The sequence below is a fragment of the Elephas maximus genome, chromosome 10, assembly GCF_024166365.1.
Source record: "Elephas maximus indicus isolate mEleMax1 chromosome 10, mEleMax1 primary haplotype, whole genome shotgun sequence".
NCBI lineage: Eukaryota > Metazoa > Chordata > Mammalia > Proboscidea > Elephantidae > Elephas > Elephas maximus.
The window spans coordinates 15,144,266-15,171,326 of record NC_064828.1 but is presented as its reverse complement, the minus strand read 5'-3'; the positions used below and the strand labels follow the sequence as shown (position 1 = coordinate 15,171,326).

At 50.6% G+C, this 27,061-nt stretch overlaps 1 protein-coding gene across 1 annotated transcript; it reads left to right on the top strand.

Moving 5' to 3' along the window:
* Positions 1-13,003: 13,003 nt before the first annotated feature.
* On the top strand, positions 13,004-22,572 carry VPS18 (VPS18 core subunit of CORVET and HOPS complexes). The gene is made up of 5 exons (XM_049898710.1): positions 13,004-13,419; positions 14,468-14,609; positions 16,675-16,766; positions 16,900-18,770; positions 19,781-22,572. The coding sequence occupies exons 1-5, from the start codon at positions 13,329-13,331 to the stop codon at positions 20,504-20,506; spliced, it is 2,922 nt and encodes a 973-aa protein (XP_049754667.1). The 5' UTR covers positions 13,004-13,328; the 3' UTR covers positions 20,507-22,572.
* The last annotated feature ends 4,489 nt before the right edge of the window (positions 22,573-27,061 follow it).

The following is a 27,061-nucleotide window of genomic DNA, read 5'->3' as shown; positions in this document are numbered from 1 at the left end:
TACATGTAAAAAACGTTGAATTGGCCAATGTTTTTGTTGTATATAGTTTTACCACAATAAAACAATTTTAAAAAAGATAATGTTAAATACAGAATCGTAGAAACAATTTGAGCCCAAGTATTAAAAAAAAAAAAAAATTTGTTGAAATAAAATAGAGACCAATAGGAGGGACTTGTATCAAAATGTGGAGTTTTGTTTTTTGTTTTTAATAATTTAGTTCAGTTTTATTGAAAATGTTCACGGGAAAAATACACCAATTCAACAATTTCTACATGTACAATGCAGTGATATTGATCACATCCTTCAAGTTGTGCAACCATTCTCGCCCTCCTTTTCCAAATTATTCATCCTCCATTAATGTAAACTCACTGCCTCTTAAATTTCTTCTCTAACCTTTTGAGTTGCTGTTATCAATTTGATCTTACATAATAGATAGTTCTTTAAAAGAGCACAATGCTTAAGGCAGACATTCTTTACTAATTAGGCTAAACTATGTTTGTTTGTTTAAAGAAGGCTTCAGGGGATATTTTTCGTTTAAGGCTTAAAGTTTAAAGATTATTTCAGGGCAATGGTTTGGGGGTTCATCTAGCCTCAATGGCTCCGGAGAGTCTGTATTCCATGAGAATTTGAAATTCTGCTAAAATTGTTTTGCCTGACATATAATGAGCACTAATAAGCACATGTAGCTTTTAATGTTATATTGCTTATTGGTATTTTCTCCAGTGAACATGTTACTTTTGCAAGGAAAAAAGTTATTGGAAATTAAAAAAATTATGTATTGTATATTTAGAAAAAAAGAGGAAATGCACCAACATGTCAACAGTGATTCTTTCTGAATGGTAGGATTATTGTAGTGTGGTTCTCATTTATTCATTCAGTGAGGTGTGTTTGTGAACCCCCTGTGGGCAGGGCACTATGGAAAGTGGTGGGTATACCCGTTAACCCATTGCTGCCCAGTCGATTCCAACTCATAGCAACCCTATAGGACATGGTAAAACTGCCCTATAGGGTTTCCAAGGAGCAGCTGGCGAATTCGAACTACCAACCTTTTGGTTAGCAGCCGAGCTCTTACTATGCCCCTGGGGCCCCGTGGGTATACAGTGGTGAACAAAACAGGGCTCACCTATTCCCCCAACCTTGCTCTACCCCATGTCAGTACCCCCTTCTCTGAACTAGTTGCCTGTTTCACTAATTTTAAGAATACTCCGTGTTTCCTGTTTGCCTGTCTCATACCTCAACTAGACTGTAAGAACTAGAGGACAGAGAAGGTCTTATATATACCTTCTAGATCTTGTTGCTCCAGCACAGTGACATCCCACTTAGTAGGAGCTCATTAACTATTTATGGGGTGAATGAGTGAATAAATGAATGGTGAGGAACCTGCATGGTTTGCGCAAATGATAAAAAGGCTGGTGGGCAGTCCCACCTTCCCTGATCCTACAGAGACTTGTTCGCATGGCCCAGCCGCATCTTCAACTGCTTCTCCCTGAAGACTGGCTCGGTTGGCCCACAACCTCCTCATGAACAGAATCTGGGGCGTGCTACTGCTGAGGTCCGTTCAGATCTCTGGGGATAACCTTAGAGTGTGTGTTACCGTTTGATGGTGATGATGACAGTCATGAGCATGATGAACATCAACAGCTTTATAAAAAGAGAACTCAATAGACAAGCATTCAATTAAAAACAATATTACTCCAAATCCTCTTCCTGGTATCACGTATATAAATTCTTATTTTACGTAGTTACAAGCAGAAATGATGTTTAAATTACTTAGCAACTGGTATGGCCTAAGAGGAAACCCTGGTGTAGTATTAAAAGCTACAGCTGCTAACCAAAAAGGTCGGCAGTTTGAACCCACCAGGTGCTCCTTGTAAACCCTATGGGGCAGTTCTGCTGTGTCCTACAGGGTTGCTATGAGTCGGAATCGACTCAACGGCAACGGGTTTGTTGGTTTTTTGGTTTTTTATGCCCTCAGAAGGAGGGACTAGTCCCTGGAGAAGGACATCATGTTTGGTAAAGTAGAGGTTCATTGAAAAAGAAGACGACTCTCAAGGAGATTGATTGACACAGTGGCTGCAACAACGGGCTCAAACATAGCAACCATTGTGAGGCTGGCGCAGGACCTGGCAGTGTTTCGTTCTGTTGTACAGAGGGTTGCTGAGTCAGAACCAACTCGATGGCACCTAACAACAACAATATGGCCTCAGAAAGGATGCCAACCCTTGTGCTAGAGCAGCTTTCCAAAAGACCTTTGCTGTGCCAGACATGAACCCTTTAGTGGCTGGATCCTGGGGAAGGCTAACAGGGAGGGACACTGGAGGTAGGGGCATACTCAGGGAAGTGGATGTTTACCAACCGATGTGGATATTTCAACAACTGGTGTGACCATACTGATGTGTAGGCATCAAACTGCATCAGTCTGGTTGGATTTGGAATATGTGGACCAAGCAAAGAGGGCTTGGAGACAGCCTGAAGAAATAGCAGGAATCAGGCCCAGAGGGCAAAGAGAGAGTCTGGTCCATTTTAGGAACTAAAAGTATTGCAGCCTGGCCAAGGCAGAGACTGATGAGAAATGAACTGTAGAGGGAGGAAGAAGCTAGATCCAGAAGGTCACACAACTTCTCTTTTCCTTTGGGGTTATTTCAGTGAGGGTACATCTAGGTCTAGGCTGACCAGGACTAAGGGGTGTCCTGGGACACAGAACTTTCAGTGCTAAAATCATGACAGTCCCAGGCATACTGGGACAGTTGGTCACGCTAGAAAGGTCCCTTTTTACTCCTGTTAGGACTTAAGCCTACTCCCCAGAAAGATGGCCGCGGCAATTGACTCTAGGAACAGCCCAGTTTTCCAAACCAGCATGAAATCCTTTCACTATTTTTTGTGAAATTATGGTATGAAGGCACTGGTTTTTGTTCACATTTAAGTTTGTGAGAAGCTAGCATTTTTAATTCAAGTTCCTTTTCCTTCCTTTGTCTCAAATTACAACTTTGTCAGCTAAAGAGAAGTTAGCTTGATGGTCCAGCATGGACTTTGGACCGAAACAACCTGGATTGGTTTCCAGATTGTGTCACTTACTAGCTGTTGATTTCTCCGGGCCTCAGTTTCCTTGTCTGTGAAATGGGGTTAAAATAGTACCTTCCTCATGGAGTGCTGTGGGGATTAGATGAGCTGTGGAAAACGCTTAGACTGGTGCCCCATACATAGAGAGTGTTCTGTAAGCATGCGCTGTTGTTATAATTATCTTCCCCCTGCATCAGGGTGGAAACTCTGGTGGCTTAGTGGTTAAAATCTACTCTGTCCCGTAGGGTCACTGTGACTGCAACAGGTTTGGATTTGGTTTTGGTTTTGCATCAGGGCAAGTTTTCTCAGACAAAGTCAAGGCTCTGCCTGAAAATAAACAATACAAGTTTTTGTCGGGTATAAATGCAGTAATTTTGTTTTTATGTCCCAGACAGGAAATACAAAAAAAAAAAAAAATTAACTGTTTCAAGTCATGGGTCTGATATACTGGTGTCTGTTATTATCTTTATTCTGCAGATAAGGAGACTGAGTCTCCATAGAGGTTAAATGATTTGCCCAAGGCTATGAGAGAAAGAGGTTAAGGGAACCCTCTCTGAGCCCAGGTCTGTTGCACTCTAACACCGCCCTCTTTTCAGGCCTCTGCTTGAGAGGTACAGGTTATACCAGCCGCTGCTTGGAAACCCTATGGGGCAGTTCTCCTCTGTCCTGTAGGGTCGCTGTGAGTCAAAATTGACTCAGTAGCAAGGGTTTTTTGTTGTTGTTGTTGCTGTCGTTGTTGCTTTTTGCCTCATATACACTAATTAATATTCTAACATTTGACCAAACCAAAAACCAAACCAGTTGCCATCGAGTTGATTCCAACTCATAGCTACCCTACAGAGTAGAACTGCCCCATAGAGTTTCCAGGGAGCGCCTGGTGGATTCGAACTGCTGACTTTTGGTTGGCAGCCATAGGACTTAACCACTATGCCACCAGGGTTTCCAACATTTGACCAGAGAACTTAAAAAAATTTTGTTTTGTAGTCAACTTTATCAAGGTATCATTTATATACAATAAAGTACACCCATTTTAAGTGTGTAGTTCAATGATTTTTGACAAATGTATCCACTTGTATAATCACCATCACAATCAAGATACAGAACGTTCCCATCTCCCCTATACAGTCCCTTCTGGTTCCTTCCTAGTCAATCCCTCACCCCCACACCAGGTCCCAGGCAACTAGTCATCTGCTTTCTGTCACTAGAGCTTAATTTTTGCCCGTTTTAGAATTTTAAATAAGTGGGATTATACCGTATGTACTCTTTTGTGTCTGACTTCTTTGGCTCAGCATATTTTTGAGATTCATTCATGCTATTGTATGTAAGGGTAGTTTGTTCTTTTTTATTGCTGAGTAGCGTTCCATTGTGTAGATGTATCATAATTTGTTTATCCATTCTCCTGCTGATAGTCATTTGAGTTGCTTCCAGTTCGGGGTGATTATGAATAAAGCTGCTATAAACATTCGTGTATAAATCTTTGTGTGGACATGTGCTTTCATTTCTTTTGGGTAAATACCCAGGTGTGGAACTGCTGGGTCATAAGATGAATACATTAGTTTCCTAGGGCTGTCTTAACAATGTACCACCAACTGGATGGCTTATAGGAATGAAACTTATCGTCTCACAGTTCTGGAGGATAGAAGCTCAATTCATGGTGTCAGTAGGGCCTTGCCCTCTCCAGAGGCTCCAGGAGAAGATCCTGTCTTATCTCTCCCAGCTTCTGGGTACCCCTAGGCCTTCGCTTGGTTTGCAGCTGCGGCGTGACTTCATCTCTTGTCAGTCTTCACAGGGCCATCTTCCCTCTGTGTCTCTCTGTCTCCTCTTACAAGGAGACCACTCCTCTTGGATTAGGACTCACCCTATTCCAGTATGACCTCATGTTAACTTAAATGATAACATCTTCAAAGACTGTTTCCAAACAAGGTCACATTCACAGGTACTGGGGTTAAGATTTCAACCTATCTTTTTTGGGGGGACACAGTTCAATCCGTAACAGCAAGTGTATGTTAAATGGCTGCACCATTTTATATTCCCACCAGCAATGTGTGAGAGTTCAGCTGCCCCACATCTTCACAACACTTGGTATTGTCTGTCTTTTTAAAGATTTTAGATTTAGTCATAATTGTGTTGTTAGTATTCTTTTACATATACAATTTCATCATTTTTTAAACTTTTGAAGACCATTTCTGCAGGAGGTTGTGTGGGTGAATAGGTAAGTTAATCCATATATGTGCAGTGTGACAGTGTGTATTTGTAAGGAACAGTACATGTCCAATGGATGCAAGAAGTGTTACCCGAGTGCTTACATATGCCAGGTTTTATGATCTGAGATGTTGTTACAGCTGGAGGCAGAACGAGAGGGGGATCTTAGCTTTTATTGGGTTTCACGTTAATCAGGCTCCCTGGCTGAGGTGTCTTTCGAAATGAATCTTAGACTAAGGGATAGGTAAAAAGCATGGCACAGGGCTCTGAGGCCATGCCCTGAAAACAATTGTTCCTTGGGCACAGTCCCCAAATATCTCTAAATGGATGTGACAAGGATTTGGCTTTCAGAGAACCAAAGAATGTTCGAGCTGGAAGGAACCTTAGAGATGGTCTAGTTCTACCCTCACATTGTAGAGTTGAGGGAAGGAGAAGGGTTAGTTGGCTTCAATTCCATATCCTGAAAAGAAGGGGGATCCTGAGGGCTTGGCTGAGAAGGCCATGGGAGAAACAGTACGGAGGGTGGTCGTGGGGGGGATGCAAAAGCCAGCATGGAAGGGGCTCCCAGTAGAGGTGGTACAGGCACAAATTATTGACCCCAGCAAGACAGCCATGCTTCCTAAAAGATGTCTACAAAAGGATGTTGACAACTAAGATTAAGATTAAATCCTTGCAAAGGGTATGATTTCTAGCATACTGTGAACATCGACATTTAAATAAAACTTATCTCTTTTAAGTGTATGCACTGGAATCTAAATACCAAAGCAATTTGATACTTTCTGTCAGCCATTTACAAAAACACAGGAACAAGGTCTTTTCTAATAGCTGGAAATTTTTTATTATTCATTTTCTTTCTAAAAAAAGACTGTCTTTTCCCTATTTGACGGACTTTGGGCCCTTGTGAAGATCAGGTACCCCTAAGTGGATCATTTTCTTTTTAAGTGTTTCCAATCTTACTGTATGTTATGTTTGAAAGCTTTTATTGATACCTGATCATACTTATTTGTAATAAAGTAAGTATATAAAATTCTAAAAAATGTTATAATGTTATATCTCTGATTATTATAAGGCTCTAAGTTAAAAAAAATTAAGTTATCACAATTATTAGTATTTGATCAAAACATAAATACATTATACATTTTGATAAAAACATAAAGACATGAAAAGTGAAATTGGGTTAGAAATACACACCTTGATGAGATGCATGGAGCCATTTTTGTGTTTGTTTCCAAAACTTGTATTGGCTCATGTATTTGGGGGTGAAATGCTGGACTGGGATGAAGCATCAATTTTTTTGCTATATTGGGTTTTGTGTTGATGTAAATGCCAAGAAACCTGGTTCACATAAATCATTAAATGGGAATGGATGTAGTTTGGGCAATAGCAATGTCGCTAAATTATTTGACTCCCTTCCAAGTTAGATGATGAAAATATTAGTGATTTATTTTTTTATTCAGTCAGCCAAAACTTGATTACATTCTCAAATGTTCTTCATAAAGAACGAAGTGGGGAGCTCTATCTCCTTCAGGGGCAGAGTATCGAATAAACTGAATTATTTTGAATTCCTCTGCAAGGGAAATTTAGTCATTTGTTTTCAAATTTAATTTTTATTTTAACCATGGCAATAGTTGTACAGAAGCCCTGGTGGCGCAGTGGTTAAGCGCTCAGCTGCAAACCAGAAGGTTTGCGGTTTGAACCCGCTAGCCGCTCTATGGGAGAAAAATGTGGCAGTCTGTTTCTGTAAAGGTTTACAGCCTTCAGACACAGTTCAGACCTGGAACAGAACCTACTCCTGGAGATCACCTTTCAGCCAAACAATAGATAGGCCTATAAAGTGAACAGTAGCACCCAGTAAGGAACTTTCTCCTCAGAACCATCAACTACAGGAGACCAAAAGGCCAGCATTTGCCCAAAGACAAAGTTCAGAAGGCAGGAAGGGTCAAGAAAGATGGGCGAATGGAAACGGGGAACTCAGGGAGGAAGTGGGCAGAGTGCTGTCACATTGAGGGGATTGCAGCTAACTTCATGAAGCAAAATGTGTATAAATTGTTGAATAGAAAACCAATTTGTTAACTTTCACCCAAACCACAATAAAATGTTTAAAAAAACAAAAGATTTATAGCCTTGGGAACCCTATGGGGCAGTCCTACTCTGTTCTATAGGGTTGCTATTAGGCAGAATGGACTTGATGGCAACGGGTTTGTTGTCGTTGTTTCCGTAAGTGTACGCAGTTTAAAAAATAAACAGAGCTACAAGATTTATCAAGAACTCCCAGCAGCCCCTTGCCCCATCCCCAGTTAAACTCCATCTCATCTGTACTTACCTCTCAGTGCCCCAGACATGCTGATCTAAGAACGTTCCCAGAATGCACCACACCCCTCCAGACATTTGAGTATTTGGTCTTAGGGGGCTTACTTTGGAAGTTGCCTCCTCTGTAACGGCTTTCCTCAAGTGTGGCCTGTGCACAGTGACTTCCAAAGAGCACAGAAGGGGGGGGGAAGCGGGGAGAGTAACTTCACAGTGGAAAAACCTGACTAATGCTACCTCAAGGTAGGTGATTAAGGTCAACATCAACACTGATAAGTCATATTGATAGTAGTACCCTTGATATGACATAATGATAATGGTACTTTATCTCCCAAAAACCCATACCCCAGTCTAATCGTGAGAAAATCATCAAACTCCAGTAGAGGGCATCCTACAAAATACCTGAGCAGTACTTCTCAAAACCGTCAAGGTCATGAAAAACAAGGAAAGTCTGAGACACTCTCATAGCCAAGAGGAGCCTAAGGAGACATGTGTTATCCTGGATGAGATCCTGAAACAGAAACGAAACATTAGATTAAAAACTCAGGAAATCTGAATAAAGTCTGTTTTTTTTTTTTCAATTAAATACTAATGTATCAATATTCATTCATTAATTTTAACAAATGTACCACACTGGAGCCCTGGTGGCGCAGTGGTTAAGAGCTCAGCTGCTCACCAAAAGGTCGACAGTTTGAATACACCATCTGCTCCTTGGAAAACCTGTGGGGCAGTTCTACTCTGTCCCATAGGGTCTCTATGAGTCAGAATTGATTTGACGGCAACAGGTTGTTTTTTTTGAGGGGGTACCACACTAATGTAAGATGTTAATCATAGGGGAAATGTGGTGCGGGGTATATGGAAACTGTACTATCATGTCAATTTTTCTGTATATCCACAGCTGTTCTAAAAAATAAAATCTATTAAAAAAACTATATAAGTTAGTTAAATCATTTCTTTTGGCCTGGGTCTTCATCCAGCCAATAACTTTTACTAATAGTTAACTTGTATTGAGCATTTTCTAGATACAGGCACAGTGCTGAGTGGTTTGTGTAACATCTAGTATCCTTACAACGCTATAAGGTAGGTTTTCTCTCATTTTACAAATGTAGAAACTGAGGCTTGAGGAAACTCACTCATGCAATAGTTCAGTAAGTAATTACTGGCGGCTGCCCTAGAAGACTTTGCACAGGGTGCTGGGTCTCTCTGCTAAGTGCCTGCAGGTGCCTGATGTGCAACTGTCCAGGCCCATCTCAGTCATTGTGGCCGCCATCCTGCCCCCACCCAGCTCATCCTCCTCCCCAGCAATGGTGTCACAGCTGCTCTCGGCCAGGTCTCCCCAGGAGTCATCCTGTACTTTTTCTTCACCTCCCACATCTGATCTGACACTAAGATCAGTGGGTCCTTTCTCAGAAAAGTCTTCTCTAGTCTACTCTCCCCTGGTTGGGACCTCAGGGGCTTCTCTGGTTCAGCCTCAGGTCACACCCTCTCTGATATAGTCTCCACCCAGTCACTGCCCAGCCCATCTGTCTAGAATCCACACAGGATGACATCATTCCCAGCCTAAAGCCTTCAGATGGCCCAGTCGAGCAGCTTTCACAATCTGGCCACAGCTGGTCACAGTTCCTCCACTCTCCTGGTCTCCAGGGCTCCAGCTTTGCCCTTGAACATCATGCTGTTTGCAGTGCTTTGCTCTTAACACCTTCCCTTTCTTGCTCTTGGAGATCATCCATGCACTTCAAGTCTTACCGCCAATCCCCTGCTTTCTTACACAAATCCTCTCTCCCTGGCCCAGCAGTCAGCCCTCACCTGTCTCATGGCAACTACCAAATGGATGATTCTGAGGGGTAGAAACCAGGGGATCCATTTCTTTAGTTGTGAATTCCCTCAGGCATCTCTCTATCTTGGTGCTCAACATTGTCTGGGTTATTCCCCATAATTAACTTCTGTTGTATCAAAGCAACATCTCTGCACTTCATAATTTAAAAAAAGGTGCCGGTAAATGGCCAGGATAAGAAGAGCCATAACGGCTCTGAGAGTGAAGCTGTGGTCCAGGAAGGCTTCATGGAGGAAGTGGACTTGAGAGGGACTGTCAGATTAAAGTCACATTTAGCATTTATTGAGCACATACTCTATGTTGGATAGGATACTATAGTAGTGAGCTTTCACCTGGCACACCTCACTCCTCAAACACGGACCTAATAGGTAGGCATTATTATATCTATTTATTTTTGTAGACAAAGAAGCGAAAACTAAGATAAAATATGCACTAGGTGTTATAGCTGGTGAGTAGTTTGGCAGGGATAAATAATAAGGCTGGGTTCGGGCTCTTATTTCTATGTCCAGCCCAAGGATGGAAGAACGAGTCTGTAGAGATACACTGCTATAATCAGTTCATCAGAGAGTATGTACTGAGTCTGTAGCAAGCAGCCCCCACCCTAGCACCACCCTAAAGGTCTTAGTTATCTAGTGCTGCCATAACAAATACCACAAATGGATGGCTTCAACAAGTAGAAGTTTATTCTCTCACAGTCTAGTAGGCTACAAGTCCAAATTCAGGGTGTCTGCTCTAGGCAAAAGCTTTTTCTGTTGGCTCTGGAGGAAGGCCTTTGTCGTCAATCTTCCCCTGGACTAGGAGCTTCTCTGTGCAGGAAACCCAGGTCTGCTACCGGTGCTTCTTCCTTTCTGGTATGAGGTCCCCCTGTCTCTGCTGGCTTCTCTCTTTTAGATCTCAAAAGAGATTGGCTTAAGGCACCATATAACTGCCGCTAATCCATCTCATTAGATCAGATGACAAATGGTAGACAATAATACTGGGAATCATGACCTAACCAAGGTGACAGATATTTTGGGGGGACACAATTCAATCTATGACACCATACATCACAGAAAGCAGTAGAACCTAGGAGGGGCCTTTGGGGACAGTAAGTAGGTGACTGATGAACTCTATCTTGGAAACAACCCTCCTACGCTGATAGACTTCATGCAAGGGGGACACCCCTCTGTGAAGTCCAGACCTGAGAGAGCCATTTGTATTCCCCTTCCCTCAGCCTCCACTGGGGATGGACAGGTTGGTGGCTGAACTCTTCAGCATCTACTTGGATTTGAATATGTCTCATGGCTCCCCCACTTACTGATCACAAACTGCTTCATTGTTCTGAATTTCAGCGAGTCCCTGGGTGGTACAAACGGAAAGGTTGGAGGTTTGAGTCCACCCAGAGGTGCCTCAGAAGACTGGGTGATCTACTTCAGAAAAACCAGTCTTTGAAAACCCAGTGGGGCAGAGCTCTACTCTGACATACAAGGGATCACCGCGAGTCCAAGCTGACTCCACCGCGCTGGTTTTAAAGTGGGCATAAGGGCATTGCCTACCTTAGAATCAGTGTGAGGATTAAATGAGATAAAAATATTAGGAACTTAGCATGGTGCCTGGCATACTGTAGATGTACCTTTTATGAGTCTGGTTCTTGGCTGAACCGATTGGTATTTCCCGGATGCAGACGGCAGGTGGTCTGAGGTGGAGCCCCGTTCGCCGAGCGCCTGGGAAGCCCCTGCCTACTGCCCAGCTCAGAAACCTGCCTTCCGCAGGCCTGGCCGGACGGGGGGAAAGCGGGTAGCCGCGGCAGGTTCGAACAGAAGAAGCTGGGCGAGTCAGAGGGGCGCGCGCCGTTCGAGGCCGGGCGCGGGGAAAAGTTACCCTGGACAGTTCACCCCTGTCACCCCCTCCGGTGCTGGCCGGGGTGGAGGGGATGGGGGACGGAAGGGGTGGACGGGGCTCCAGGGCCGCAGACCCCTCCGTGGGGGCTGATGAGCGTCAGGGTCTTCCGCGCCTGGCAGGGAAGTTCGGTAAAAGCAGCTTGACCACACAAGTTACAGCGCAAACCCAGGTGTTTTAGAGTGAAGGAGGCGCTCTTAGTCATTACGCCGGGGCTTCCAGCCAAGCCGGGTGGGCGGCGACTCTGGCCAAAAGCCTTCCACCACAGCAAGGTAGAGTGCATGGGCCGCCGAAGAGAACAGAACAGACTCTTCTGGGTCACCTGGGCGGATGGGAAAGGAAACCCAACCGCGGTCGCACCCCCGCCCTCGCAGATCCCGGCTTAGGGCTCCCTCCCTCCCTTTAAGCTGGGCGACTCCAACCTTCACCACCCGCCTCCAAAGCCACCTATCATTCCGTTCGTGCCAGGTTTTGCAGGTATTTGTTCCTCGCTCCTCCATGCTTCTACAGCGCTGTGGCCACGTCTCTGCGCACCCTTCATGAGGGCAGGGACTTCTGTTAGTTTTGTTCTCTGCTGTGTCCCCAGAGCCTGGAACAGCGTGTGGCAGAGTGTGAGCACTCACTTGTGGACTCCACCAGTCGCTTTCCTAGTATTACCTATTTACTGGCCCGTCGCCCTGCTGGATTATGACCTTCTGTAGGGTAGGGACGGTGCCATACTCACGTCCGGACCCAGTGCCCAGCCCCAGGCCAGGCACAGACTAAGTGCTTAACACTCTTTTGTTGAGTGAATGAATGGAAGTGACGTGCGCTCCTGAGCTGTGCTTAGTCTCCCTACTGCCCGATCTGTCTCCACCACAGAGAGAAGCCGCTACGCGGCAGGTCAGGGCGATACCTGGCACATGGTCTCCCGCTTTCTGGAAGCTGGTGCGTCCCTGGGTGTGGGAGAAGGGGGCCAGAACTGCTCTACCTGAACCTTATGAAGGTGGGACCAAGGGAGCGATTAGATTTGGAGACAATCCTGGGGACCTAGGGCGGCGGGCTACTTAGAAAGGTGGGAGTGGCGCTGGACAACGAAGGCCGAGCGATCCGTCTGAGAGTGGGAAACCTTGTCCAGAAAGGTGCCGGGCGCGGGCTCCCGGGCTGGGGCAGGACAGTGCTGGGCGGGCCGTGACTGAGAAAGCCGGGCTCGCCTCCTAGTGTCGAAGCCCGGAACCGCAGCAGGGTCCTGAAGCGCTTGTGTTCAGCAGGGCCAGCCCACCACACGGTTCCTCCCCAGCCTGGGATCCCCGCCGGCTGAGAGCCACCGCCCCTCCCAGCTCCCGCCCCTCCAGAACGGACTGGGGCCCTCACCCCGCCCCGCCCCTGTCGTCGCCCCGCCCCGTCACCGCCCCGCCCCTGTCGTCGCCCCGCCCAGTCACCGCCCCACGCCTCGTCGGCCCGCCCCCGCCCCGCCCCGCCGTCGCCCCCGCCCCGCCGTCGGCCCGCCCCGCCCCATCGGCCGCCCCGCCGTCGCCTCGCCCCGCGGTCGCCCCCGCCCCGCCGTCGGCCCTCCCCCGTCGTCGGCCCGCCCCGCCCCATCGGCCGCCCCGTCGTCGCCCCGCCCCTGCCACCGCCCCGCAGTCCTCTCAGTGCCTCCCCGGGCCAGGCCGGCGACGTCCCGGCGCAAGCGTAGTGGGGCTCTGAGAACCCGGAAGTTGCGTTATAGGCACGCGTCACGGGGGCGGGAGTCAGCTGAGCGGCCCCGTGAGGTTGGGATCTCCTGGGGTCCGCTGAAGGGAGCCCGCGATCGCGTGGGGGCGGGGGTGGGGTGCAGCACTGCGCCCGCTTCAGAGGGGAGGGTTTCCCGGCCTTCTCCCTCTGTAAGACGAGACCGAGAAGATCCTCGGGATTTTAAAGAAGAGACGGCGGAGGCGGATTCCCAGGATCTGTCGGATCCTAACGAGACTGGGGAGTCGCAGCTTCTTCTCCAGGGCGTCGGGGATCCCTGGAGGGAGCCCTGTCGTAATCCCCAGGCCCCGGACGAAAGGCCCAGAGGCCAGGCGCCATGGCCTCCATCCTGGATGAGTACGAGGACTCGCTGTCCCGCTCGGCGGTCCAGCAGCCCGGCTGCCCTAGCGTGGGCATCCCCCACTCTGGTAAGGGAGGGCTGGGCGGGACTCCCCTCGTTGGCCCTCCTGGCACCTGCAGAGAAGGAGCGGGAGAGGGGTCCCAAGAGCTCGGATTCACCTCCGGGGCCGTGCAGTCCAGGTCTAGGCCCTTGATTCTCCTCTGGCTCTCCTGGCCCCCAGCTGGTGGAGGATCAAAGTTTGAACGAGCACCTGAAGCAGCCGTGGGATCTAGGCCCTGCCACTGGGGTACTTCTAAAAGGGAACTGGGACCCAGGAAAGGAAGTGACTTGCCTGTGCACGGCAGTTGAGCCAGTGGGAGATCTGAAAATAGACTCCAGACTTCTTCCAATGTCTGATTCTGTGCTTTTCCCACCAGGCCCTTTCTGGAGGTGGGAGGGGGAGAACTGGCAAAGAAAGTGAGGAAAGGAGAATGTTGTAGGAGAAGGAGGGATGGTCCTAGATGGAAATGTGTTGCTGAACAGGAAAAAATGGATCTGAAATATTTTAGGCCTTGGCTAGACCCGGGCACCGCCCGGAGTTGAGGGGTAATTTTTGTAGAAAATAGTGTGGAGTTGGCAGAGGGGCCTGAAATGCTGGGGTATTTTGAGCAGTGGTAAAGGAATGAGGGTAAAGACTAGAAAAAAAGGTGCAGCAGTTTGTTAACACCACTAATGGCAATACTTTCCCAGGCTCCCTCTGCCTGACAAGGAGTTTCATTCTTCTCACTGAGACCTACTGAGAGCATTACTGCCTGCGCCGGAGGATGGGAGAGAGTGGAGCTGCTTTAGTTGAGTTGGGATTGCTGGTCAAAGACTTAAGGGAGAACCCTGAAGTTCCTGACACCCCATTCCCACTGGGAGCAGATGCATCATGGTGTGACAGCATCTCCAGAGTTCAAAGAATCAACCCCTCACTGTTGTCAGAAGTGTAGGGAGAGCCCGACGCCTCTAATCCAGAAGTGATTAGCCAGCTACTTGATATTGAGCTGTGTGTTAGCCAAGGTCCTGTTTTTTGTCGTCTCTCCTTTTTCTCCGTCTCTTTCATAGCTAACCTTTTCTTCACTCCTCACCTGTAGGCTATGTGAATGCCCAGCTAGAAAAGGAGGTGCCCATCTTCACGAAGCAGCGCATCGACTTCACCCCTTCTGAGCGCATCACCAGTCTTGTCGTCTCTTGCAATCAGCTCTGCATGAGCCTGGGCAAGGATACGCTGTTCCGGTAACCGTGGGTTGAGGGAAGAGGGAAAACTGGTGGTATCTGGGGACTTATAACTGACCAGGGTCTTTCTACCATGCTGGGCAGGTGAATTTTCAGGAAATAACCCATCTCTTTCCAAAGAAAGCCAATATAGTATAGTAGTTAAGATTCAAATAGACCTGGCTTCATATCCTAACTGTACCACTTACCAGCTATGGAATCTAGAGCAAGTCATCCAACCCTTGTAAACTTGTTCTTTTATCTGTTAAAGGTAGTACCTACCACAAGGTAGTCACACAGAACTGTGGAACAGTCTAGAGTCCTGAAATAGACCCAACAAAGTTGTTTATCCTCCTGGAATAAGCAGGCCTCTGTATCACAAAAGTGAATTCTAGGTGGAATAATGGTTTAAATGTAAAAAATATACAGTGAGAATATTAAAAGAACGCTAATACATTTCTATATCCTCAGGCTGAAGGGAGTCCTTACATAAGCTAGGAAACCCAGAAGCCATAAGAAAAAGGTAGACATGGTTCACTATGTAAAACTTGCTCCTATGGCAAAAAAAGAAAGCACTATGAATCAGGTCAAGAGAAAGGACAGATGGGGAAATAATGTTTGTTTCACATGACCAAAGATTTATATTTCTGTTCCTTAAAAAGTCCTTACAAATTAATGAGAAAAAGACAATTCAGTAGAAAAGGAAGACAAAGACTATGAACAGGCAGTTCATAGAAGACGAACTCTATGTTTTTGTTGCCATTGAGTTAATTCTGACCCCGTGTGTGTAGAGTAGAACTGCTCTGAAGAGTTTTCAAGGCTGTGACCTTTTGGAAGCAGATCACCAGGCTCATCTTCTGAGGTGCCTCTGGGTGGATTCAAACCATGAACCTTTTGGCTAGTAGTCCAGCACTTAAATATTTGCGCCACCCAGGGACTTCTCAGATTTTCAGTAAACACATGAAAACATTTTTAATCTCTGGAAAGGGCAAATTAAAATGATAAAATACCAATTTTTTTTTAACCTATTAGATTGGCAAAAATTAAAAGCAGTAATATTTAAAAAAAAAAAAAAGGCAGTAAGATGTAGTGCTGGGAAGATGCAGGGAAACGAATTCTCATACATGGCCAGTGAGAGTAAATTTCCACCATCTTTTGGAAAAGTCATCTGGCCACATCTGTTAAAATTTAAAATATCAACTTTGACCATGTAATTGCACTTTGGGAAATGTATCCCATAGAAAAGCACAAGTTTGCAAGCGTACAGATATAAGGATGTTGATTGCAGTATTATTTGGGGTAGGAAAAACCGGACCGAAACTGAATGCCCATCAACAGAAAATGCCAATTACGAGTGGAATATTACGCAATTATTCAAATAATGAGTTACAGCTATATTTGTTGACCGAATGGAATGTTCACGAAATATCGTTAGGTGAGAAAAGCAGGTTGCAAAATAATACGTACACACACACAGTGTGAAGGCATTTTTGTAAAAACAAGAACAAAACACCCCATCGGTGTTACAAGCATGGAGAAAGATGTTAACATCTGTTTTCTCATCGAGTTGAGAATGAAAGGAGTTGGGAAGAAAATCATTAACTTTTTCTTTGTGTTGATTCTTTAGTTGTAATGAGCATATAATTTGAAAAAAAGGAAAATTAAACAGGAATATTCCTTTGGATTATTGTGCAGTTTAATTGAGATGATACTAGATTAAGCTCTTGGCAGGGTCTTGGGTATATGGAAAGTGCTCCGTAACCGTTAACTACTATTTGCTGTTGTTCCATTCTTACCCAGCAATCTGGGAGACCCTTACCTGTCCTCCCAGATGCGCTGGAACTCCACTGACCTGCAGAAAAAGGCTTCTGCTTAGTGACTTCTCAGAATAAGGTGGTGGAACTCCCAGAGCTGGAGGGTCTTAAGTAGGACCCTGTATGTGTTTTAGGGTTCCCTTGGGATTAAATTTAGAATTTTGTGGGTGTATGTGGATTTGAGGGAAGAAAAGCTGTGGCTTTCATCACATTCTGAAAGAGGGGTCTGTGATCCTTTCTCTGGAGTGATGCTGCAACTCTGGTTTCCACAGCATTGACTTGGGCAAGGCCAATGAGCCCAACCACGTGGAGCTGGGGCGCAAGGATGATGCCAGAGTTCACAAGATGTTCTTGGACCACACTGGTAAGAGGTAGTAGAGGTCTGAGGAGGGGGCCCCAGAAAGGGCGGGTGGGATCTGAGCTTGGTGGGGGCAAGGAGGAGGCTGAAGGCGGGAGTGGCGGCACCCACTAGGTTGCCATGCTGTCCCCCACTCCAGGCTCTCACCTGCTGATTGCTCTGAGCAGCACTGAGGTCCTCTACGTGAACCGTAATGGACAGAAGGTGCGGCCACTGGCACGTTGGAAGGGGCAGCTGGTGGAGAGCGTGGGCTGGAACAAGGCGCTGGGTACCGAGAGCAGCACAGGCCCCATCCTGGTCGGCACCGCCCAAGGTCAGATCTTCGAAGCAGAGCTCTCAGCCAGCGAGGGTGGACTTTTTGGCCCGGCCCCCGATCTCTACTTCCGTCCACTGTACGTGCTGAATGAAGAAGGGGGTCCAGCACCCGTGTGCTCCTTGGAGGCTGAGCGGGGCCCTGATGGGCGTGGTTTTGTTATTGCCACCACTCGGCAGCGCCTCTTCCAGTTCATAAGCCGAGCTGCCGAGGGGGCTGAGGCCCAAGGGTTCTCGGGGCTCTTTGCTGCCTACACTGACCACCCACCCCCATTCCGTGAGTTCCCCAGCAATCTGGGATACAGTGAGTTGGCCTTCTATACCCCCAAGCTGCGCTCTGCGCCCCGGGCCTTTGCCTGGATGATGGGGGACGGTGTGTTATACGGAGCGCTGGACTGTGGGCGTCCAGACTCCCTGCTGAGTGAGGAGCGAGTCTGGGAGTACCCGGAGGGGGTGGGTCCTGGGGCCAGCCCACCCCTGGCCATCGTCTTGACCCAGTTCCACTTCCTGCTGCTGCTGGCGGACCGGGTGGAGGCGGTGTGCACACTGACAGGGCAGGTGGTGCTGCGGGATCACTTCCTGGAGAAGTTTGGGCCTCTGAAGCACATGGTGAAGGACTCGTCCACGGGCCAGCTGTGGGCCTACACTGAGCGGGCTGTCTTCCGCTACCACGTGCAGCGAGAGGCCCGGGATGTCTGGCGCACCTACCTGGACATGAACCGCTTCGATCTGGCCAAAGAGTATTGTCGAGAGCGGCCTGACTGCCTGGACACAGTCCTAGCCCGTGAAGCCGATTTCTGCTTTCGCCAGCGTCGATACCTGGAGAGCGCCCGCTGTTACGCCCTGACCCAGAGTTACTTTGAAGAGATTGCCCTTAAGTTCTTGGAGGCCCGACAGGAGGAGGCTTTGGCTGAGTTCCTCCAGCGGAAACTGGCCGGTTTGAAGCCAACTGAGCGTACCCAGGCCACACTGCTCACCACCTGGCTGACAGAGCTCTACCTTAGCCGGCTTGGCGCGCTGCAGGGCGACCCAGAGGCCTCGACCCTTTACCGGGAAACACGGGAGCGCTTCCGTGCCTTCCTCAGCAGCCCCCGCCACAAGGAGTGGCTCTTTGCCAGCCGGGCCTCCATCCACGAGCTGCTTGCCAGCCATGGGGACTCGGAGCACATGGTGTACTTTGCAGTAATCATGCAGGACTACGAACGGGTGGTGGCGTACCACTGCCAGCATGAGGCCTACGAGGAGGCCCTGGCTGTGCTCACCCGCCACCGTGACCCCCAGCTCTTCTACAAGTTCTCACCCATCCTCATCCGCCACATACCCCGCCAGCTGGTGGACGCTTGGATTGAGCTGGGCAGCCGGCTTGATGCCAGGCAGCTCATCCCTGCCCTGGTGAATTATAGCCAGGGTGGTGAGGCCCAGCAGGTAAGCCAGGCCATCCGCTACATGGAGTTCTGTGTGAACGTGCTGGGCGAGACCGAGCAGGCCATACACAACTACCTGCTGTCACTTTATGCCCGCGGCCAGCCTGCCTCACTGCTGGTCTACCTGGAGCAGGCAGGGGCCAGCCCACGCCGTGTGCATTACGACCTCAAGTATGCGCTGCGGCTCTGTGCTGAGCATGGCCACCACCGCGCCTGCGTCCACGTCTACAAGGTCCTGGAGCTGTACGAGGAGGCTGTGGACCTGGCACTGCAGGTGAGCCAACGAGTCTTGACCCAGCCAGGAGAGGGACCTGGAGAGCAGTAGCTTCAGATGCTGAAGGGTTGGGGGAGGGGCAGCAGCTGGAGGTCGCTGTTGAAGAGCCTGGTGTAGTGCCTGGTGAAGAGCAAAGACTCTGAAGTCAGGGTTTAGTTCTGGCACCGCTACTTACTAAGTTGTGGGTCTTTGGGCTAGTTTTTGAAACTCATGTGCCTTAGATAATTCAGCCGCAAAGTGAGAGTGATGTTCTACTACTTGCCTCATAAAAACCAGTTAACCAGCTGCCATCAAGTTGATCCCAACCCATGGCGACCCCTTGTCTATCAGTAGAAATGTGTGCCATAGGGTTTTCAGTGGCTCACTTTTTTGGAAGTAGATGGCCAGGCCTGTCTTCCCAGGTGCCTCTGGGTGGGTTTGAAGCACCGACTTTGCGGTTAGCAGCTGAGCATATTAACTGTTCACACCACTCAGGGACTCCACTTACCTCATAGGGCTGATTAAAGTATCATATGTGAAAGGCACTTAGAACAGCGCCTGGGATGTAGACAGGTTCTACCTGCATGTCAGCCATTGGGTTGTGGTCACTCAGAGCAGAGGGGAAAGGTGCTGAGCTCCATGGTAACATTTCTCAAAGCATGAATCGTCTACGTGCCTGGAAGTGCTATTTAAAATGCGGGTTCCTAGGCCTGAACCTAGGACTTAGTGAATCAGAGTGTCTGGGAGTGGGGCCCCAAAATCTATTTTGAATGTGCTCCCCAGGTGATTCTTAAGTTCACTGACATTGGAGACCCACCACCACAAGTAGCTTTTATATAGTCGTGGCAGGGACTGAAGGGCCATTACCGAGACAGGTTTCTATCCTGGCCCCCGGGAACCCCCGCCTTGTTTGCTGCCAGGAGTGCTGGGAACCCTGCCTTGGGGGCCTCTTTTCAGGCCCAGGTTCCCTCTCACAGTCTTTGTCCTGGGCTGGGGAGGGGCTGGCCTAAACATCCACGGTCCCCCCGCAGGTGGACGTGGACCTGGCCAAGCAGTGCGCGGACCTGCCCGAGGACGATGAGGAGCTGCGCAAGAAACTCTGGCTGAAGATCGCGCGGCACGTGGTGCAGGAGGAGGAGGACGTGCAGACGGCCATGGCCTGCCTCGCCAGCTGCCCCCTGCTCAAGATTGAGGACGTGCTGCCCTTCTTTCCCGACTTCGTCACCATCGACCACTTCAAGGAGGCCATCTGCAGCTCGCTTAAGGCCTACAACCACCACATCCAGGAGCTGCAGCGGGAGATGGAAGAGGCCACAGCCAGCGCCCAGCGCATCCGGCGAGACCTGCAGGAGCTGCGAGGCCGCTACGGCACCGTGGAGCCCCAGGACAAATGTGCCACCTGTGACTTCCCCCTCCTCAACCGCCCTTTTTATCTCTTCCTCTGTGGCCACATGTTCCATGCTGACTGCCTGCTGCAGGCCGTGCGGCCTGGCCTGCCTGCCTATAAGCAGGCCCGGCTGGAGGAGCTGCAGCGAAAGCTGGGGGCTGCTCAACCCCCAGCCAAGGGCTCTGCCCGGGCCCAGGAGGCAGAGGGTGGGGCCGCAGCTGGGGGCCCCAGCCGGGAGCAGCTCAAGGCTGACCTAGATGAGCTGGTGGCCGCTGAGTGCGTGTACTGCGGGGAGCTGATGATCCGTTCCATTGACCGGCCCTTCATTGATCCTCAGCGCTACGAGGAGGAGCATCTCAGCTGGCTGTAGGAGGGTGCCACCCCTGACGGGTGGCAGCAGGAAGGCCGCACCCTAATCTCTGCTCGGCCACAGGTTACTGGGCTCTGCCATGTGGGGTGAGTGTAATCATAGCTGCTGCCGTGGAGTGTCAGCTGCACAGCGGCCAGCTTCCTGGGCTGTTCTTCAGATCTGCCTTAGAGCCACGAAGAGCAGCCCATCCACCTGGCTCCCAGCGGATGGCCTTAGCCTGGAGAAGTCGGAAAGCTGACCCTGTTAGCATTTCCCCTGCATCTAACAGCGCTTTTATCCTTATCACTCCTATACACATTTCGCTCACCTTCCAGAGCAAAAGCACCATTCTTCCTCCTCTTTACTCTTTGGCCTCTGGACCTCCAGCTCTGCTCCTTCAAAGGAAGCCCCCTCTTCTGTGTGCACATAGGTCCTCAGAAGGGGAAAGGCAGCCCATCTGAGTCCTGGCATTGGGGTGGGAGAAGTAGTGCTGATAATGGACGTGCTCAGGTGCCCTGTGTCTGGGTCTCCATTGTGAGGGGTGCCCTGGGGCAGAGGGCCTCATGGAGGACAGTGGGGGCTGGCAGTGGGTGAGGGCATTAAACAGTGTGTGTACTGGTGGCCCTGGAGTCATGGCTTTGTGTTGGTGCTGGTCTCAGTGGTGTGTGAGTGATCTCGGGGGGCTGGAGTGCCAAGGGAGGCCACCAGGGTCCTGCATGGCAGGCAATGAGACAGGATGATGTTGCCATAGTCTGCTTACTTCACTTCCTCGTCCCCTGGCTCTAACTTCCCCGCCTTCAGGGCTCAGTTGGGAATTTACAGCTACCATCCTAAATCCAGAAACCCTGGTGGTGTAGTGGTTAAGAGCTATGGCTGCTAACCAACAGGTCAGCAGTTCAGATCCACCAGGCACCCCTTGGGAACCCTATGGGGCAGCTCTACTCTGTCCTATAGGGTCGCTATGAGTCACTCAACTTGACGGTCACGGGTTTGGATTTTTTGGCTATTCTGAGTCTAGGAGTTGGACGCCACGGCAGTGGGTTTGGTTTGAGCCGTGGACCAGGGACTGTTCTTCCCTTTGGCCAGCAGGTGGTGGTATTCCCCACAGAATCGTTAGCACCCAGGCACCTGGGATACTGATTGCTTAAGCCACTTTTTCCCCTAGTGCCTCCTCCGACTGTTCCCTCCATAGTTGTTCCTAGAATTTTCTGAAACTGTCCACCACCTACCCATGATTCGAAGCCCCTCATTCTCTCTCTCTCCACTAGCCTTAAGCATGCTAGATTTTGCTCACCCCTCTCCACCAGCCTGGGTCCCTGCCTTCCCAGGTCCTGCCCAGCTTTGATACTTCCCTGCCACTGTCTGGCCTTTAACCTTAATGCTGAGGCTCAGCACAAAGGTGAGACAGTCATTGCTGCCGTCCAAGGCATTTGGCAGATAGGATTTCTCCCCATCTAGTCGCCTGTGACCCCTCCCCCTATTATGCTTCTTTAATAGTGGCTGAAGGTTAAGTCTCAGGCCTGGAGTGAGGCCACCCAATGACATCAGCTGAGCACCCTTTGCCCCCTGGGCTGGTGTTCACAGCACACTGCCTGGCTTTATGGGTGTGTCTGTCACCTGGCCCAGATGGAAACAAAAAACAGAGTGTTCCTGGAATCCTGCAGGGGTCACACCCACATAGCTGGTGGCTGCAGGTCACCCCTGCCCCTCATACACACAGCCTGCCAAGACTGTCTTCTCCAGTTCCAGGTGAATCTTACCCTCCTGAGTTCCCCACTGGGACGACAGGGTCTCCTCATGGCCTCTGCCAAACAAGAGGGTCTAAGAGCTGCCCGTTTTCTATGAACCCCAGATTCTTCTTCCCCCAGAAGCAAGAGTGGGAGCAAATGTGAGGTGATGGGGTTGCATTGGGTGGGTGAGGACACCCTAATCTTTTCCCTTTTTACTGTGTCAGGAAGGTTTGGAGCACTCCTCCCTTCCACTCCCCATGTGGCTGAGGGGAGGACTGGGGGCCTCTGCTCCCCATTGTCAGTGAGCATTATCACAGGCGGGCTGCACAGGGGTAGTGTCCTGCTCACTTAGATAAAACAGCTTGGGGCTTCTGTCTTTGCACGTAATGGGTGCTTACTACATGTTAGTTAAACAAATACTGCCCTATAGCTCTCTCCTCCCAGGGGGCTTGGCTAAAGCAGCCTGGGACGCCCCTGCCCCTTCTGTCCTCCCTAAGCCAGCCCATCTGGTCCTAGGCTGCTTCCTTTTTCCTGGAAAAAGGCCCCAGGCTTCCCTGGCACTGATAGAATGAGGTTCCGGTGAGTCAGGGCAATGGGAAGCCACAGCTCTTGGATCCCTGGAAACCAAGCGCAGCCTGGAATGGAGGGGAGGGAGAAGGTCCTCGGAGCTTTGGCCCCGAGCCTGGGGGAGGGCCAGAAGGGGTAGTGTGGGGGGCAGTTGCACTGACGGGGGCCAAGATGAATGAGCTGCTCCTGGTGCAGTCACTGGAAGTAGGAGTGGCCACAGGCAGTGACGCTGGGACCAGGCAGGAGGCCTGTAAACAAGGAAGCCACCTGGGGGAGACGGGGGAGGGGGGCGGGGGCACTGGTCCTGGGGAGCAGGTGCTTCCTGTGGCCCGCCCTTGAGAGGGCCCTGGGGAGCCACCCAGCCAAGTAGGCAGTGGTCACCAGGAGGCGCTGTCTACTGGTTTCCCCGAACCTACATGTCAACGGGAGTCGGGAGTGGCTGAGGTCCTGCTTGCCTCCCTCCCTTCTGCCCTCAAGGCAGACTGGCCAAGGGCAGGAGCCCTGGCAGAGAGGGCGCAGAGCTCAGCGCCTGGCCACCCTGGGTGTGAGCTCATTCCCCCAGGACCACCAATTATCGCAGTTCCTGCCCCTTGCCCCCAAGGCTCCTGTCTCAGGCTGAGGACTGGCACCAACCCCATTGGTTGGGAGGGGGTTCCGAGGCCACAAGGCTCCAGGCTGCCCTTGGCGCTGCCCCCTGGCGCCAGGGAAACAAAAGGCTAGGGGCCCAAAGGGAGTTATCTGGTCCCACCGCCACCACTGGGTGGAGGAGAGGGGAGGGGGCCAAGAGGGGGCACACCTCCCCTCCACTCCCCCAGCTCTGCAGATTCTTCGAGACACTTTCACAGGCGGAAATTCCCAGAGGTCAGAGGAGGGAAACGGTTAATTCCTTTTATTCAATGGGTCCCCCCTACACGCCTCCCCCCAACTTCCTCCCTCCACTTCCCGCACCCCCCCCTGTGTGAACAGGAAGTGGAGAGGAAAAGGCTCTGAGCAGAGCAGCTGGGAGCTGGAGGCAGGGAGTGGGCCGCAGGCTTGGTGCCAGCCCTGCCCCTCATAGTTACTTGCTGGAGGGCCAGACCGCCTGTGGCCTGGGAAAGAACCTGCAGCCCGGATGGGAAACAGCCCAGTGTCCAGCCCTCACTCTCCAACCTGCTCCCAGGTCAGAGGCAACTGCCTTTGCCACCGCAGCCCCACGCCCACTGCCAGGCTGGGCATCCCGGGGCTGGCAGGCATCTCTTGAGGCAGCCGTCAGTCCTGGCACTGGCTCCAGCCACTCAGCCCCTTGGCCCTGCCTGTCCTTTGAAGCTCATGCAGAGCTTCCTGTTTGGGGCGGGCGATGCCAGGGCCCCTCCCCCACCATTGTTCTGTAGAGACCATAGGTCCATCTGTTGCCCCATGGTGGAGCCCCTGGGCAGTGCCACACGGAAGCAGCACCACAAAGGACCCTGCTGGCAGCTTTGCTTATGTGGTGTGAGGCTGGGCCCTGCAGCAGGTTGAGGGTGGTTGGTGGTCAGAGGCAGGCCTGGGGGAGTAGGGTGATAAGGGGGGTACGAGCTAGCTCTCATCCTCAGGCAGCTGGAACCCTGGGCTGTCTCTTCCACCCGGATGTTGAAATGATGACATTCAGGTAGCTATGTATGCTGAAGCCACCAAAAGAGGGACGCCATGCTTATGTCCAGATTCCAAAAGGGAAGACAGGGACAGTAGCAAACTTTGGTCTCGGATGCCTAACAAAGGTGCGGAACAGGGTTCTCCTTTCACGGAGATTAGCCCCTGCTCTCTGAACTCCCCACAGTTGGGTGCTTTCCTTTCCAGCTTTGAGCAGCTTTGCATTTTCACAACTTTCGCCTTGAAGTATCCCCCTTGAACTGAGCAGTCACGAACTGTACCGTGAAGTCATGGGAGTTCAGGGTGGCCCAGGGTTGGCAGCTAGCAACCGATGCCCACTGAGAACAAGCCGGGGGGAAGGGGCACTGGTCCAGTCTACAGGACAGTGGGTGCTGCTCCTGGTTCCCAGGCTGCTGTGGCCAAAGGTCTGTTTGTGTTTCCCAGGTGTGCAGGCAGGTGCTATATATCTCTGCAGCTCACCAGCTCACCTGCCCTGCGCCTCTTACAGCCCTGACCTGTGACCCGCTTCCTCCCTGGCTTCCCCACAGGCCTAGAAGCCCAGACATGGCCTGCCCTGCTGCCCTCCCCAGCCCAGGACTTGAGTGCCTACATCTTGGCTCCCAGTCAGAGCTGCGGTGACCTCAGACCATAGAGTGCTGCGGGGTCCTTGTTCAAATACAAACTTTCATGGTGTCCAATACCTAAAACAAATATGCTGAGCTTCTCTGGTGGACACTGGCCTGGGGGACCCAGGCCCTTTTCCTCTCCACCTCAACCTCTGTGGACTGCCAGGATGCCCAGAAACCTAGTTTGAAAACCACTCAGCCACCAATCCCACCTCCTAATTTCACAGGTGTGGAACCTAAGAGGAAAGTGACCAGCCCACAGCCAGTAGGTGGCTGACATGAGGCTCCATCCACAACCCTGTCCCTCCTTCATAGGCTTCAGCGTCAGTCATCCATGGTCACGTTCCTGTTAGGAGCTAAACTTTGGCCTCAGCCCTTCCTCAAACATCTCCAGACAAAGTGGGCTGAGCTGAGGGGCAGAGAGGTGATCTGAAAACAGCAAGTAAAAAACCTCTGCTCTGCCATTTATCAGCTGTCAGGTTAAGTCACATCCTCGGAGCTGCAACTTCCCTACCTGTAAAATGTGAAGAAATGTACAGACTTTGAGAGACTGTTGCGAAGCTTCAATGAGAAAATTTACTGCAGCACACCTGTAAAGTTAGCCCAGTGCCTGGCATGAGTCATTCCTGCTGGCTGGCTTTCTCTTCCCCTTTCTTCTGTGCCTCATTCTTCTAGGGCTGGGACCCTGTGAGCCCCGTCTCAGCCCTTCCTCACAAACCCCTCTGATCTCTTCAGGTGTCAGTGGAATTGGAAGAAAGCGACTTACTTGAGAAGGTTTCTCTGTTTTCTCAAAAAGCAGTGATTCTGGGGAAGAGAGGCTCATGATAGGAAGGAGAGAGGAAGCCTCGGGCATGTAGAACGTGGCCACTAAGGTGAGACAGGAGGCCCACCTTGGGGAGTGGGGGCCTGGTTTCCTGGAGGAGCAGGAACAGGCCTGGGGGCCGGGCAGATATCGCCCCGGCCACGGACAAGCGTGACTCCTCTGCCAGCCTGCCCTTGTGGTCCAGACCAGAGCTTGCTCAACAGCCTAGCTGGCTGGCTGGCAGGCACTCTCCTGGGAGCCTCAGAAAGTCCCCCTTGTCCCCCCTTGGCGTTGGGCCTGCTGCAAGTCGGAATTCCAGGCAGCTGTCCTCTCTTTTAGCTTCTGTTCCTGGCCATTTCTCTTTGAGGCTGGGTCTCAGAGACACCCCAGGTTCGTACCTTATGGCTCATCCTTTCCTATCTGCTCAGGTCCAAACCCTGTGTAAGCCAGAGGCTATCCTTGACCGTGCCATGGGGCTTCTGGAGTGGGGCTCTTGGATGCCCAAGCCTTCCAGAAGAGTCCCTGCAGTGCTCCTGAGCTCCAGACATCCTCCAGTCCCCCTCCCTGACTCCATCCCTGTCCCAAGCCTGAGCGCGTGAAGCCAGGAACGGCAGACAGAGCCTCCATCCCTCCCTGGCATCCTCTGAGCAGTCAACACCGCAAGAACCCTGATACTGTTCTGAATTAGACCATGCTGCGGCTCATGGCGCTCAGTTTCACAATTGAATAATTCCCTTTGGTTTTCTAGTGGAATTTTTGCTTTTATTTTTTTTAGAGTTTCTTGGCTTTTTTTTTTTAAGCAATCAGTCTAAATTTGTCATCGCACACCCCCATTTCCGCCCCTCAGGGCCTCCTCTTCATCCCCTGGAATCTGGAAACCATATGTGTGGCAGAAACCCCCCAGCATCCCCCACCACACTCTGGCCCAGCCGGGCCTCCACTGGGGCAGCCGTGTTAGCAGGGGGAGAGTCTACACTCCAGGCTGGGGCTAGAAAGGGAGTTTCTCTTTGGATCTTCCCAGCTCAAGCCATGGAGAGGCTGTGTGGTCTAGTGGTTAGGGCTGGAACACAAGGGTTCTGTCCCCAGCAACCTCTTTGACTAACTCCAGAAGCCTAGGAAAGTCCCCTTGGCACCCACGGGACTCAGTTTCCCCCTGGCTGAGGGGCTCAGAGCTTCACCAGCTGTCTCATCTCCTACCCGCCTCGGTTGAAAGCATTTTTAATCCAAGAATTTCTGCTGTCAC

Excerpts from the sequence above, each read along its gene's own strand:
- VPS18 (XM_049898710.1), top strand. The coding sequence starts at position 13,329 with ATGGCCTCCATCCTGGATGAGTACGAGGACTCGCTGTCCCGCTCGGCG. Across the intron at positions 16,767-16,899 it reads GATGTTCTTGGACCACACTG|GCTCTCACCTGCTGATTGCT; the intron begins GTAAGAGGTAGT and ends CCCCCACTCCAG. Across the intron at positions 18,771-19,780 it reads CTGTGGACCTGGCACTGCAG|GTGGACGTGGACCTGGCCAA; the intron begins GTGAGCCAACGA and ends GTCCCCCCGCAG.